The following is a 16,569-nucleotide window of genomic DNA, read 5'->3' on the forward strand; positions in this document are numbered from 1 at the left end:
GCCACTTTCTCTCTCTAAATGTGACCTTCCCTTTTCATCCCGTCCCACTTTCTCTCTCTAAGTGAGGCCTCCCTCTAAGTGCGGCCTCCCTTTTTCACTCCGTGTCACTTTCTCTCTCTAAGTGAGGCCTCGTCTTCTCATCTCTTGTCACTTTCTCTCTCTAAGTGAGGCCTCCCCTTTTCACCCCATGCCACTTTCTCTCTCTAAGTGCAACCTCTCCTTTTCACCCCATGCTACTTTCTCTCTCTAAGTGAGGCCTCCCTTTTTCACCCCGTGTCACTTTCTCTCTCTAAGTGCGACCTCTCCTTTTCATCCCGTGCCGCTTTCTCTCTCTAAGTGAGGCCTTCCTTTTTCACCCCGTGCCACTTGCCACTTTCTCTCTCTAAGTGCGACCTCCCCTTTTCATCCCGTGTCAATTTTTCTCTCTAACTACGGCCTCCCCTTTTCATCCTGTGTCACTTTTCCCTTCTCTTTCCACCCTATGTCCAACCTCCCACCTCTCTCTTACAAAAACCCTTCCCTTTCCACCCTATGTCCAACCCCCTTCCTCTCTCTTACAAACTCTGTGCCCAACGTCACTTCGATCGGACCCGACTCCCAGAGGATGTGAAGGTAGCATAGAAGGCCCCGCTCACCTCAAGGACGTCTCTTCCAAAAATATACGTTACAAGAAGAGGACCACACCGCTAGCTCGTGCCCCCACCTCATCCGCCTCATCCACTGCACACCCCTCCAACAGCTCCGGTCAGCACCAACCACTTGGGCGGCCAAGGCAAGAAGGTTTCCTGGGTATGCAGCTGTATTGGATGCATCGGTCAGCCTGTTCGCAAAGATAAGAGGGCTCAGAGGAGAGGGTCATGCCGGTTTCAGGAGAGACCATGGGACTATGGATCACATACTCTCACTCAGGAGTGTCATTGACGAGGCCAGATCATGGAAGGAGAGGGTATATTGTTGATTTGTGGATTTCCACAAAGCCTTTGACACAATACCTCGAGCTCGTCTCATCACATGCCTACAGACACTGGGATTTGATTAGGAGATCATCTGGGCAGTCATGGCACTGTATGAGAGAGTAGCCGAGTTCGGACAAGCGTAAGTTGGACAGATGAGATCTTGAGTACCATAGGGGTCAAACAGGGTTGTCCCTTATCACCGACCTTGTTTGGCCTCTACATTGATGAGCTTGAGACTTTCATGGGGGCATTCGGAGGGACCGGTTGCTCACTTGTCGGGATCATCATCAAGATTCTTCTTTATGCAGATGACGTGGCACTCTTGTCATCCACACCCGAGGGGCTCCAGCGACACCTGGATGCACTGCAGGTTTTTTGTTTATCCCATGATTTGGAGGTCAACCTTCGCAAGACGAAGGTCATGATCTTTAACACCTCTCGAGCAAACATGCAATGGAAGCAGGTTACTTTTACTTTCGGTGGGTCACCCATTGAGATCATATCCTCATACACTTACTTGGGGGTCATCTTCTACGGCCCGATCTTCACGATGAGACCAGCGATGCACGCCAGACTGAGCAGGGGATACGCCTCACTGGCTCGGCTAGAGAGACAATGCTTTCACTCCCACTTCTAGGACCCTCGGACCAAGGCTCTTCTCTTCAACTCCTTGGTCCGACCAGCCGGTATGTATGGCAGCCCTTGTTGGGGCCCTGACATGTCAGAGACAGAGTGGACATGGGTGGAGCGCCTGCAGATCCTCATGCTCGCACGGATGATCCGGGGGAAACCATCTGTACCGCATCACATCATTCAGGCCAAGTGTGGTGCTTCTCCACTCCAACTAGATGCAGCCTTTCAGACCATCACATATCTACACCAGGTTAGATCATATGGGGACTACACATCAGGGAGAGAGAGGTTGCCATGGTTGGCTCTCGATTCCTCCATGAGGTTGGCAGTAGAGGGAGATGAGCGATGCTGGTATGCACGGACTCACAGATGGTTTGTGAGACTAGGGTTCCACATCGATAGGATACCTTCTTTTCAGTACATTTTAGAGGCCCCTCCGGTACTCCCACCCACCATCCCAATTGGGCCACACACCAACCAGGTCATTCGAGAGGATCTCCTGCAGCTACACACCTTTAGGACCTGGTTGGAGCCGAGGGAGCTCCCAATGAAGCTAAGTTTCTACAGAGATTACTGTCTTCGTATTTCGGAGGAGGGATTCATCACACCACCGGGATACACTGAGCTTCATATGCCTCACTCACTACCGATCTCCCTCGGACAGTTTCGGATATCATCACACCACCTCCGCATAGAGAGTGGCAGAGCAGAGGGGATTCCTAGGGAGCATCACTTATGCATATTGTGCGACTGCCAAGAGGTTGAGTCGGAGGAGCATTTTATTTTTAGGTGCCCAGTGTACTACGAGATCCGAGGTCGCTACCACTACCTCTTCAGAGATGGCTTCGAGCTCCTTTCCAGATTCCTCGCCTACCCAGATCAGAGATGCGCCTTCATTCACGAGAGGGTCCAACAACTTACTCAGCCGACGAGGCTTGGCCACATCATTAGACACCTCTCAAAGCAGGATCACAGAGTTCTTCCCATCGAGTGACATTGATCTTCCAATCACTAGCCGCAGACGTGACAGAGACCCCAACCCGACGACTGTAGCACGACACACGAGACATCGAGGGGAGACACAGATCACTCTGGGAGACCTCCCGTCATTGTTTAGACCCGGGATACGTCCCATGGGAGTCACGGTGGCTCTGGTCTTGTGTCGAGCCTCGTCCAGGAGACTGAGACGCACGGCACCCCTTGACAGGCGCCAACGTCCCATCACCGGCTATGCACCAACCAGGGCAACATGACATACGGAGGATTCCGCTCCGCTCCAGTCCTTTTCTTTTCTTTTCATTGTTACATCCAGATGTATTTGATTATGTATGATCAGACTTAGGATTCAGCACGGGTGATGATGCTCGTTTCAATAGCTCCACCCTTACTGTGATTTGTATCATGTTTTCTTTCAGTCTTACAAACTCCTTCTCTTTCCACTCTCTGTCCACCTCTACCTCTCTCTTACAAAAACCTCCCCTTTCCACCCTATGTCCAACCCCCTACCTCTCTCTTACAAACTCCTTCTCTTTCGACTCTCTGTCCACCTCTACCTCTCGTGGTCCGAGATGGTAGGTTGTTGACCGGCACCTGTCGGGCTCCCACCTGTACCCCCTAGGGGGGATGGGGCCTATGAGGCTCAGGTTTCCGAGACCCTAGACTACAACATTTGGAACTGTAATGGTACCTTATGGTCAGTGGCTACACATGGGAGTCATCCTTCAGGGATGAGACGAGGGATACATGAGCAATCTGAGGATCAGGCGGGGTCGCAGTATTGTACAGGTCTTTGTACAGGTCTTCTCTCGCTGGAGCCATCTCCAGTGAGAGGAAGGACGCAAACTCCCGATTCATGTGGATCCAAATCTGATGCACAGACACCCGTGACCTTTTCATAGCAATATGCTACTTCCCACCAGACACATCCCACTTCGCCAGAGTGGCACGAGAGGAGGGTGAGACATCGCCATATGCACCCTTACATCAGGATATCCTAGACCTTTCAGCCCACGGGGAAGTTCTCCTTGTTGGGGACTTCAACGCCAGGACAAGCACACGCCAGGCACCACTCCTAGACTTTCGAGACGACTCGATCATGCTACCAGACATGGACCTAGACGGAGCAGGTATGACCAGGACCTCATCGGACCGACACGGGCCTATTACACCTTATGGACACGCGCTCCTTGATCTGGACAGAATGCATGATCTCATCATCTACAACGGTATGGCCCTGCTCAAGTTGTTTGTGTGACATGTCCCGTGCCCGGACTTGCATCTCCATCAGTCACACTTGTCCAGGCTTCTCCAGGGATCTCCAGAGTTTCAGTGGGTCTGATTGCACCAGGTACACCCCCTATTGTACTAGTGACGACGGGTGTTGTACCAGTGACTTCCTCGAAAAGTGTATTTTTGCGAAGAACTGCAGCCATTTCATCTTCCCTTGCCACCACTTTCACCGATGCAATCATCACCACAGTTCAGGCGACCTCTGACCATGTGTTGGACCTGAATCTTACTCTGGGCCCTGACTCCCACGAGCTTTCTCAGGGGCTGTCTTCTCAGGGAGTACTTCACATTTCGACCTCCCCACCATGACCACCACAGGGCAGAGACAGGAGCAGAGACCGGAGTGGGACCCCCTCCCCAAGAGATCCTTCATCAACCACTTCAGCATCAGAGGAGGTATTTGAGGGAGGGAGTTCGCCCAAGTCTATGGATTGCCCACCACTTCATCAGAATGATATGTTCACAGCTTACATAGCTGCTTCATCAGGCCCACCGCTTTCAAATGTCTCTTGTGGAAAAATAGAATAAAGATTACAGCCAAATACTATCTGTTCTTCACAGGAAACGCTCACCAGTATGTGGGAAAGAGGAGGATCTGAATCAAATCTTCACCATTTCTTTGCAAGAATGCCTCGCACAAAACCTAAAGACCTGGAGGGCCCCGACATGTTTTGTGCACTTAGATAAATTGGCACCTACAGGCAACCTGTCTACGGAGGAAGAGGGAGCTCTCCCTGACATGTTCGAGGAATTGGGGGACGTGATTAATTTGGCTGACAGGATGAATTACAGCGATAGGTACACCTGGATGAAGAGGTCCTTGCATCTTGCTCAGCGTATCATGGATGGCACTTTCACGCAGCTAGGGACAGCGGTCTTCAATTCCTCAGGTTATGCACATAAGCTCCTCTCCCAACAGCAACATTTGAAGTTAGAATTTGAAAGAGCTCAAGCCCAGTAGCATGCCACAAAGGTGACACTTCGGCAACAGGAGGAAAGGTGGCAGAAAGAGAAGGACTCAGCTATTCACGAGGGTGACATCGCTTGGAACATTCAGCGGGCTGCCCTTGAGGATCGCCTCCACAGTCACAAGCAGGAATGGGAAGCAGAAATGACAACACTACGCAGCTAGCATGCAGCAGCTCTCGCAACTTTGCAAAGCCAGCATGTCACAGAGGTGACCAGATTTCAACAGGAAATCACACAGTTAAAGGAGTCATCGTCTTCCTCAGAGATTGCCCAGGAAAAATCAGAATCTAGAGTGGCTGAATTGGAAAAGAAGCGTTCATCCATGGAGGAAGAATTCACAAACCTTCGAACATAGTTGGCCACCCTCCATACTTCCCAGTCCACCTTGCAAGGGCAAAAGGATCATTACTACCGGCAATACCACCGGTATAGCCAAGTATGAAAATTTGAGAAACGTGATGGACATGCTTGAGGCTGAGGAGAAAACACCCCATCCACAGCTACATATGACTGGGGCAGAGCAAAGGGATGAGCAAAAGGCCACAGAGCTACATAAGAAGGCGGAAGAGGAGAAGGCTACTGAGGACCTCCCTCAGTAATTTGATACATGGGTTTCTGGTTTCTTTTGCACTGTTAGATTTTTGCCAGGCTGAATGGCTCTCAATGTAAATATCAGGGTGTTTTACCTCAGGATGTACTCAGTTTTTTTTTTTTGCGTTGACCACATGACAACATGTGCTGACCACATGTTGACCACACGACGACAAGCGTTGACCACCTGTCGACAGGCATTGACCACATGACGACATGTGTTGACCACATGTTGACCATGTGTCAACACAAGTCAGCCACACGACAGGAGGAGTTGATCACACGGGTTCATTCAGGAGTACTATCCGAGGCAACCATGCGTCGACACATGTCAACCACTGGTCAACCAGGAGTATCATGCCCAAGGCCCAAGGCGATCTCATCGAGAGCTGCACACATGGAGAGTGAGCTTAGCACATGGAGCAGTCATGAGTATTTACAGTTACACAGTGGTTCAGTGGTGCGGTGATCCAGCTCACCTGCACATGGAGAATTTACACCATCCTGACTAGAAGAGGCTGGCGAGTCAGGGAGTCAGGAAGTCACCGTAGCCATCAAGAGAGCCAACGGCACAACAGCCATCCTCAATAGCTAAGGAGATAAGAGGATGACCAATGGGAAGAAAGAGGGAGATTCTCAGCGAAGAAGGGGCCCTCCACCAAGGCGGGGATGAGGATGAAGGCTAAGGGGGAAAGGGGAGGGGAGGGAGAGGATGGAGCATTCAGCGTTCGGCACTGGAGCGGGAGAAAGGAGAGTGTGAGGAGAGATAGAGGCTGGAGCTACGAGCTCGCCAAGGAGAGAGAGTGGAGAGACTTGTGTGTACCCTCTGTCTACTATGGGGATAGACCTATGTGTTCTTGTGACTTGCGACTTGTGACCTAGAGACACTAGTCCAGTGATATGTACCTTGGCCATCTTGGTCACTTTCTCATTTTTCTTCTCTCTTCCCAATATGGGGATTGTTCACTAGTGTATGACGAGATTTTCTTATTCTACTTATGTTGTGGAGTTCTCAGGTGATTGTCATTTAGCATAGTGCACTCGTACGAGTGCACTCGTACGTCGTCGTTCACTGCAGTATAGCATACGGCACTTGCACACCATGCACGGTGCACTCTGCGTGATCCATTGCATTAGAGCATTGCGACACTTATGCTTCTCACGCCAGCAGCCTTTGGCCTTCGGTAATACCTCTGGAAGGATAGGAACCCCTCCCCTCAGACACATTTAAATTTTGTAATTTGTTGGACTGTTGGGTTGAATTTCTAGCATGATGATTCTTAACAAGCTTTTGGAGTCATTTGCAAACAAAATGGCTGCACCTGATCTGTCAACGTTTTCTGAAACAACTGTCAAGCTCAGGGAGATATTATTGTTTAGATGTTATGTATGCCTTAAATGCACCCACATACAAGAGTTAGCTCCTAGTAATGGAGACATTAATATAATGCACCTATAGACCTAGTGGGCCTAGTAGAAGGGAGTGGTTGCGAAAGACCCTAAGAATCTTATTAACAAAAGATCAAAATCCAACTAAGAGTAGATAGCCCTTGAATTGAGGTTCAATTCGTTCCATTTCTTGCAGCCTGCTTGTGTGTGTATAGTAGAACGCAAAAAGTCAATGTTCAATATGAACACATCATTTCCACTGCTAGAAATCTTCCACATTTGTAGGGTGAATAAGGTGTTCTGTATTTCTGCATCACATTACATGTATGATGTTCTCTGCACTTTTAAGAAAAGTGACTATAAATATTGTTCTTGGGGACGAACAACAACCTAGCAATCAGTAGCTTGGGGGTTTTGTGTCAAAATCCAGCAATCAAATCACAGTGAATCTTTCTCTTAACACATAAAATTAGCGTTTCTGAATAATCTAAGAAGTTATTGCAAGGGAAACCCTCAAATAGTACGAAAGGCATAAATTCTAAAGAGAGGATATAGCGATATCAAATATACCCGAGTTTGAAAGTTGTCCTGCTGCTGTCCACCTCTTTAGCTGGCTCTGGAAGAATGCAATCCAGGCACGAAGAGCCTTTTTCTTGGTCAACGATGCATTGAAGCTAAGGGCAATTTCACCTTTCTCACGTTTTTCCAGAGTCTTGACTACAAATTGCCGCATCTGTTTGAAGTAGAAACTATGTACATGCAGATGACACTTTCTACAATTAGCCCACAGTAAAGGTGGATTTGAAAATAAAAATATGTATGTTCTCAACATAGCTAGTCAAACCATATCCAAAATGCAAGTCTCCACACTGAGAAAATGTATTAATAACCTCAAAATTTGACCTCAATTGTATTACTAGGGGGTCATTGCCGCAAACAAAAATGTAAACTGGTGAGACTTCAAGCACAAAGTGTGCAAGAGTAACCACCTCCTTTTTCGTCAAGGATGCTTTAAATATTTAAGAGAAAAATGAGAATCATGATGCCCTCTTGTACTTCAAAGAAGAGGAAAGGGAAAGAAGAAAGATCAACGTCTTCATGGGGCCAGAAAGAGGAAAAGTTCTGTTATGACCTGATATTATTAATGTTTTTTGGAGATTTGGCAGGATTCGTAGGACATATCACGAGTTGTATCTCTATAAATAATCATCAACGTCATAATTTTTATCTATTTGTCCTCTTGACAAATCTTGTTAAGGTGTTTGTGGAGGCTCAGACCCTACTAGAAAATCCAAGATTTCTTTTATGTAGGACGCGATAATTTTTGCTGGTTGCCCAAAGAGACTATGAGAACTCACAAATGAGAGAACCTATATCTTAGTTTTCTCCCTGATGTCCCGATAAGCCAAACATATGCACAGTTTACGATGCTCATCTTCAATGTCTCCTTTATTATTTGCAAACTCTGCTCTATTTTGATACATGCTCCCATCTTCCCAGAGAAAAGCTCAAGGGAAGAATACATCATGCAATCATGCAAAACATAACCCAAATAGGGCAAAATCAAACTCCCATAAGAGAGCAAGAACGAAGGACAAAAGGTAGATCAGAGCCCTACATCCCGATTCCTGACCTGCTATCAAGTGGAGGTTTCTCATACTTCACACTGTAGTCCTCGCCCCCTCAACTTCAGATCATGGTGGCCCCAATTACACACCCACATCTCAGGAGGGGTTTAGTGGGCCAAGTCAAGGTGAAAGTCATTTTGATCACCACTCTTCTTCCTCCAAGTTCAGGTTGTCTTTAAACCCTTTCTGGAACCCAATCTCCATCTCCCTTTTGTATTATAATTACCAGAGATTGAGGCACTTTCATTGACAGAGTTCTCTAGTGACATGTGCGACGAGCCCATGTCTACTCTAATTCCAGCTGAGGCGGGGGCCCAATGTCTACACCGATTTCAGCTCAGGTGCCGTGTGCGACGAGCCTGGTGTCTAGTCCTATTTTAAAGCAGGTGGGCATCATTGACACTTCTCTTGTGACCCCTCTTCGCAGGTGTTTACAGACATAGAGGATTGGAGGGCCTATAGGCCACTGACAGGTTTTCCTCTGCCGATGGTGATATCAGCGATAGATCCTCCTATGGCGAGTACCATGATAGACGCCATCATCTCATCAATTTTTCAAGAGGCACACATGAACCCAGGATGACTTGTGTCATTGGGTGACGATGAATCCATTTCCTAACAAGAGTTGATTGTCGCTGGCCCTACGCAGACTCTGGACTCTCTTTCCTCTCAGCCTATTATAGAGCATTTTAGTCAGGTTGACACCCATGGGTTCAACCTGAATCTCATGTAGCCAGCCCGCACCCTCTCCCTCAGGCAACCACCACTTATGACTTCTCGCACGATGATGCCTCCAAGAAGACACAATGGTAGTATGGGTTTCACAAGTGCCCGAGGTGTCATGGATGACACCTTTGCATACTTAGGGTCATGGACCTTTGCATAGTTAGGTGCAGTCCTCTTCCACTCCACAGGTCACATGCAGCGTCTGCTGTCCCAAAAACAGCTTTTGAAGATGGAGGTGGATGGGGTCTATCAGGATCAGAGAAGAAATGTACTCCAAGTGAAGGAAGGAGTCTGTTAAAAACAGCATCCAAGGTAGGAATGAAATGCAGAAACAGGACGATGCAACACTGCCATGCTGATCAACAAGCTGGGCTGCAGCATGCATTGACACTCCTTCAAGGGACCCACACATCTTTAGTGTTGCGCATGCCAAATCGGAACCTAGGGTGGCTGAACTGCAGAACCCATGGAGCAGGACTATGTGAAGCTATCCTCATTTCGTGAAGGACATTCAAATCGAGAAAGGTCACATGCGACTTTGCAAATGCAGCTGCTTTCCTCCCTACAAGTTGATCCCTCTCTTGTTCAATCTAACCATGATCAATAAAAGTTTGGCTACCATCATTATAAAGCAAAGTATGAGGATCTGCGGAACATCATGGACACCATTGACGAGGAGGAGGCAGCCCACCACTGCAGCGCCATAATACTTCCATCGGATGTACTTTCACTGGGTCCAGCAGGCTTTCGCTCCTGAATAGTCTTACAGATTCCCATCTCAGTTTTTGTTGATTGAGCTCTTTGTGCTTGTGTATAGCCATTAGGCATGCGATTCTAGTTTCTTACTTGCAAAACAACCTTGTTCTCCCATTCACCAGGACAATGGATGATAGGGCAGGGAAAACTGTTACAGGAAAGGTCATTGGTACAAGGATGACCTATGAGCTATTTGGATGATACAAGGATGACCTATGACCTGTGGTTACCAGGACAGTTACAGGTGATGGCACTTGTCTGACATCCGAAAGAGGCCAATTGGTCAACCGACAGCAGTGCACATGGAGGGTGGCACCCGGTCCAGCTCAGTACCACTTAGAGGCATTAGGTAGTGCACATGAAGTAGTTAGGGAGCACCGACGAGTTAGAGGATGGCGCAATCCAAAAGCCACCAAATCCATTAAGAGACGGATAAAGGAGATATGAGGATAACCAATGAGAATGAAGGGGGGAGATTGCATCAATAAAAGAGGACTCTGCCAGGGATGTGACCAATGGGGAAGGCAAGGGTAAAGGGGGGCAAAGAGCATCATTGTATAGAGGGAGATGAAAGAGGCTTGAGCTATGAGCTCGCCTATTGCATTGGGGATTTCTGATGAGTGATCTCTATACCATCTGAGAGGTGCACTTGTGTACTCTGTTCAGCCTGGTGACATTGTGCAAGTCTGTCCTGTTTCACTCTAGCATGTGCATCTTGTTCTCATTCTTACAAGCATGAGCATTGTTCTTTCCTTGTCTTTCATTCGACCGTTTCCTTCTGTTCCGTCCCGCACTTGCACCATCACCCATCTTGTGAGCTTTGTTCTATCTTTGTTTTTCATTAGATCATTTCTTTCTCTTCTGTCTCGCATTTGTGCCATCACCAGCACCCCATACTACTTAGTACCCGTCCCTACTTGCAGCATTATTGCGCAATCCATCGCACCTTGACTTGTGAGATGAAGTCACTAGTAGTGTCCCATCAACAGCCACAGTTCCAAGTACCATGCACTCCTTGAACCTCAGATAGTGGCCTTTGGCCTTCGGTAACTTCCAAAGAGATTAGACCTCCCCTCATAGAAAGGTTAAAGGAGTGCGATTCAGTTGGGATCCATTGGCATGCCACTATGATGCCAATTTCTTGGAAGGGCCTATATGCCTTTTCCCCACCTTTTCAGCAAGGGGCTGCTAAGTCTTTATATGCCTCCCCCCTGTTTGCCATGGCAAATCTATTGTTAATGTTCATTGATCATCCATCTCCCTATTGTACTGATCTTTATTATGCATAGGGAGAGCTCGTGTTCTCCCTTGTGCTTTTCAAAATCTATGACATAATCTTCTTTGATATACTTCAGTGACAGCCACCTTTTAAGATCAATGACCCCCCATTTTTTATCAATGCTTAAGGATCTTCCCCTTGTTCCAAAATAGTATCCTTGCTTTGACCATCCTAGGAATCTGCAAATAGAGCCCCACTATTTCGAGATGCATGCGTTACACTCATACTAGTACCTAATAGAACTTATTTTCAACTGTTGATCTTTTCAATTCCCAAAATCTCATGTATTTACTCCACCTTATCCAATTTTGTTTCCCTTGCATGTTCCCAAACTGTCACTAGCTACTAGAGATTTGCATGAAGTAACTTGTGTCGAAATGAGACAGAATTTCAATCTGTAAAGAACCCTTTTCATAGAAGACAATGGTGAGATGTTACAAAACCTCAGTGATTATGTTATGAGGTGGAAGCGTTCTCCTTTTTTAATGTTCTTTGAAGTTGCGACCCCACTATATTTGGCTCTCCAATCACATGTAATTTCTTTGCTTCTCGTAGTCAGGCTGAAATTTACCACTCCTGATGGATATACTAGACCTTGAAAAAAGGCTCATTCATCCCTTTGTTTTTTCGAGAGGAAGTGGTTTTTACTCTGGTGATCTCTTCCTTCTCAATGCTTTGAGTGGATAGGTATCAATAATAAAGATAGATAAGATTTTTCCTTCTAAAGAACTGAGCATGCACAGTTTTCATATTTAAGTGATGGACTTAAACAATTTGAAACAAGATCTCTCTCAGCATGCAGTAAGTACAAACAAAAGTACTGAGGATTTGTGTGAGTTTACCTTTTCAAAATTTTTTGCTGGATCTTCTGCAATCTCAAAACCAGTAGCCTCTGCCACAACATCACCAATATCAGAGTTGACACCTAAGTTCACTCCCAGACAACAAACAAGTAGCATGCCATATTCAAATATCAGTGAATGTCATACACATGTTGACACCTAAGCATAGCTTTTTCCATACGTTACCATACACATACTGCATACAGGTACAGAAGTATGATTGGAGTATGGAACAGCCCCTGGGGTTGAATCATACGTGACCCTAATTTTACCCCAAGAAAATATACATTGTACACATGTAATTGACAGAGAGCTACAAAACTTTCAACTTCAAACTTGTATTAATTTTAAAGTCAAGAAACTAATTTAAAAAAACGTTTTTATACAGGTCTGGGAACCCGTCCCCCCCCCCCCCCAAAAAAAAGCCAAGTATGATTGGTCGTACCATACGCGTACGGAATACTTATTTCATACATGTACGCTTCAGCCAACCATATGCGTACGGACCCAACTATGCACCTAAGCTCACTTCCAGTGCTGTCAAACAATACAAGAACATGCATTTGGATACCATGTAAGAGAGCTTATTTGCTACAGGTAACTCCCCACAAAGGAAGACCTTTCCAAGATCACAGAGACAAAAAATCACTCCATTGCATGCATGCAATGAAAGAACACTTCAGATATGGCAGAAGTACACTCAGATATACAGCCAAAAGAATATAGATGGATGTATAAATCTGAGTTTAGAACCTGCCAAAATTTGTACAAACACCTGCAGCATACTAGGGCTGAGGCAAAGCATCCAAAATGGTCTCATATGATGTGCCACTGATGTAGACTCTTCCTCTTCTGCCATGTGCCTTCCTATAGGCTTCAGTAGCTACAAGGATGAGCCAAACTGCTTCTCCTTCATATACCTCCTATTGCTCTTCTACAATGCTCTAGATCTGTTCCTTTGGTATGTGCACCGGGAAGGACTAATGCTGATCACAAGAACTGCCTCTACTATTCACCCTAAAAGGTGACTTGCAGACTCAAACCTTTGTTGGTTGGAACCCCCCAGTCTGGCTCCTTATAAAGGAAATAAATCCTCTTAGATCTCGCCAAACCAGATCAGCCGACTTGTGCTGACCCACTGCTGACGGCCACATGGCAGGTCGACACGTCTATGACCTTGCATAATGCTCTCTGACCAGTAATTCTGGCCGACCAGGGGAGGCCTATAGATGGCCAACCCCACCTATTTGCTTCTCCTTGTGCTTCCCATTTCCCCATCCCCTTGTATATATATGATACACGCACACACACGCATGGCACATTCATAAGACTAGAATACATCCAATCTTACAAATTAAAGTTAATTATAGAACAAGTGAAAGAACAAAGGCAAGGGATTTTGTAAACGACTTTAGCCCCTAGCCCCATTTCTTTTTTTCTTTTTCTTCTTTTCATCGAATAAGTATGCCCAAAGTTGAGGCTGAAAGTGCCACCTCAACCCTATAATGGACTTGGAGAAAATGGGGAGCCACTCCAACCCCACAGGAAAACAGTCCTCCTAGCAGAAGCCACCCAAGACTCAAGAGGACCCATGCATGCTCACCCAAATGGGGAGCCCCTCCAATAGCACAAGAGAACAATCCTCCTGGCAAAAGTCACCCAAGACTCAAGAGGACCCATGCATGCTCACCCAAATGGCCATCAAAGTCTGTATGATATCTGTCCAAATACTAGCCAATGCGTGCTATGGGTGGATCTAGGAGCCATCCAAAGCCGTTGTGCATCTGGACCTACAAATTGCCGTGTTGAAATGCTTGTCTCGCGAAAAGTATCCATCAAGGGGTGGCACATCAACTAGAAAGATGACTCAACTAAATGTCGTTGAACCGAAAGAGCCCAAGAAGTGTCATGCCTCTCATAAAAGACTTGAGGTCCTAGAAGAGCCAAGCCACCGAGCCTCAGGTCATGATGAAGGCGAAAGGAAGAAAAGTGCTCAAAAGACTAGCAATCCCTTTCCAAATAATTCTCGCATGTCTGCAATCCCATAAGCAATGCTGAATGGACTTCTCAGCAGAATGGCAATGCGGACAAGTAGGTGATGTCCCAAACCTAGACCTCCACTCGTTCACTACAACCCCTCCATGAATAGAAGGCCAAAAAAAAGACTGATTTTTCTATTCCTATGGGATTTGCAGAGTCTCTTCCAAATGGATTTCTGCAAAGAATTTCTTGTCCCTTTTCTAAGACACATGGCTGGGCTAATAGAAGCTCTTATACCTACCCTAATTAATGGGCATTAAATCAGCCATAGCTGCTGACTTGGGTGGCCCATACGGCCGCTGACAATTCAATGCAAAAAGGATATGAACATGCTGCCATGTGGCAGCCAGATTGCAGTCCACATGGCAACTCCTCTCCATCATCATTTGACCCATCCTATGTTGTATTCATCCTCCCCCATGTCCCCCTCATTTGGGAGCTCACAAGGGGGGAGGTAAGTATACACCAACACCACTGTGGGCCAGCACCCACGCATAGATGCAGATGCTCCATCAACTCTCATGGAGAAGCTCTGAGGAAAACCTTGAAGGCGTCCTCAATCTCTAGTCGATGATCCCACAGCTCTTTCTCCTCTAGGTTCTGCTCCCTACAAGCAAACCATCTTGAAACACAGATTCTTTCCATGCAGCACCAACAGCCTATGGCACCACAAATCCCGATCACAAACATGCTTTCCTCGTGCGCACCAACCCATTTCTCCATGAGGTCAGAATCTTCTTGACTCTGCAAATGTCAAGACCATCATTCATCTCACCTGTCACCCTCAAAGCCTGGATTCTGCAAAGCACCTTGCTTAGAGGGTCTCTACCATACAAGAACCGGATACCATGTCAGATAAGAGAGCTTGCTTGCTATAGCCAACTCCCCGCAGCAGTAGTGGAGACCTCCCCGAGATCACACAAATGAACATGAAACGATAACTCTCTCTGTGTGCATGCATGTAATGAAAGAACACTTCAGATATGGAGGAAGTATACTTAGATGCCCAACCAAAAGAAAGTAGATATTAATGCAAATATAAAATGGAGGTGCAGGAGTGAGAGGCGAGTGCCACATGTTGATATGCCAACAAATGTCAATAGTTTTTTCACTTGTTGCATGTTTGAGGGTAGGCACATAGGTATGCACATAGCTAGTGGGTGATGCTTTTGAGTCAATGGGCACTCTCATCAAAAGGCTTTGTACTGATATTAAATATTCTTTTGAGATTGCAGATGTCTTTGCAGGGGCTCGTGGGATATGATGAAATGTAATGTGAGAGCACCAGGAAAATTATCCAGAGCAGTGGATTTGTAATGCAGAGATGGTTGATGCGACCTGATATGCCAGTCCCTTTCACTCTTTGGTCGCTGACTGCATCTTTGGGGAGAGTTGCGTGCTGTTGTCCTTCATGGAAGCTTAGGAGTTTTGACCGTGGGTTCATAGAATTCTGAGGCTGGCTGTTCTCTAAGTTTTGTGGAAAAGTTCAGTTCTAAGTTTTATCCGTTTCGGGTTGTGTAGTGTTTTGGTTCTCTCCGAGTCTGTGTGGTTCATGTTCAGTCAGTTTTTTTGTGGAGGGTTTGTCTCGGTGCCTATGTCAAGGATCCCTGCTCTGGATACTAGTGCACGTGCTCTTGAACTCGAGCCCACATTGCTGCTGATCCCTCAAGTTCCAGCTGCAGTTTGTTTTCTCTTATACAAATCTGAAAGTATATGATGATTTTATCTCTTGAGCTTGGCCCAGAAGTATTTGGTGTGTATTTTGAGAGTTTTCAAATTGAAGTGTTGTTCAATGAGGTTCTTGGGTACCAGTGGTCTTTGCTTTTGCGGGTGAAAGAAGAGGAATGGGCAGGGGTAACTCTAGTTGATGAGGAGAACCTTCCTGCGTATGTATATCACATGGAATTTTGTGAAGAAGAAGAAAATATCTAAGTGATTGTTCGTGTTTACTGGAATCAAAGGTTGGTGCATGTGTGTTATCTTAGCTTCTTTTGTCCATACCATTTTCTGTGTATCTACATACATAGGAGAGCAATGAACTTAGTTGTACTTCGTTAGAAATGAAAGTATGTGCACTGATATTTATACCCAGGCACTAGTACATAGAAAAACAATTTCGCTGTTCCAGCTGGTCCGACGCCTTCTCTTGGTCATTTTTGGCCCCGATTGCAAGCTGAGTTGCTGCTACAGCTCATACTACTCTATCCTTTTCTCCAAGCTCCCTTTTAAAGCCCGTATTGCTGCAACATTTGGAGCAGACATGGAGTATTCCAAAACAGGAACTGTCATTGAAAATTTTTCTGGTAATAACTTTCCAACTTGGCAAACCAAGACGAGGCTTCTGTTTATGAAGGAAGGTGTGTGGAAGGTGGTTAGTGGCAAAGACAAAAAACCTGAATCTGATGAAAAGAAAATTCTAGCTTGGGAAAATCTCAATGACAAAGCTCTTTCTATCATTGGTTTGGATTTGT

The 16,569-nt window shown here is 46.2% G+C and overlaps 1 protein-coding gene across 1 annotated transcript in view; it reads right to left on the reverse strand.

Annotated features, from left to right (window-relative positions):
• Positions 1 to 16,569, reverse strand: part of LOC147891687 (uncharacterized) — an 85,675-nt gene that overhangs the window by 51,962 nt on the left and 17,144 nt on the right. The window contains exons 4-5 of the mRNA XM_087388833.1: positions 12,059 to 12,108; positions 7,398 to 7,576 (exon numbers count right to left, since the gene is read on the reverse strand). Of these exons, the coding sequence (XP_087244959.1) occupies positions 7,398 to 7,576; positions 12,059 to 12,108 (229 nt within the window). The remainder of the gene's footprint in view (positions 1 to 7,397; positions 7,577 to 12,058; positions 12,109 to 16,569) is intronic.

This window comes from Dipteris shenzhenensis, chromosome 17 (assembly GCF_047967505.1).
Source record: "Dipteris shenzhenensis isolate YYH24624 ecotype China chromosome 17, Dip_SZ_1.0, whole genome shotgun sequence".
Classification (NCBI taxonomy): Eukaryota; Viridiplantae; Streptophyta; class Polypodiopsida; order Gleicheniales; family Dipteridaceae; genus Dipteris; species Dipteris shenzhenensis.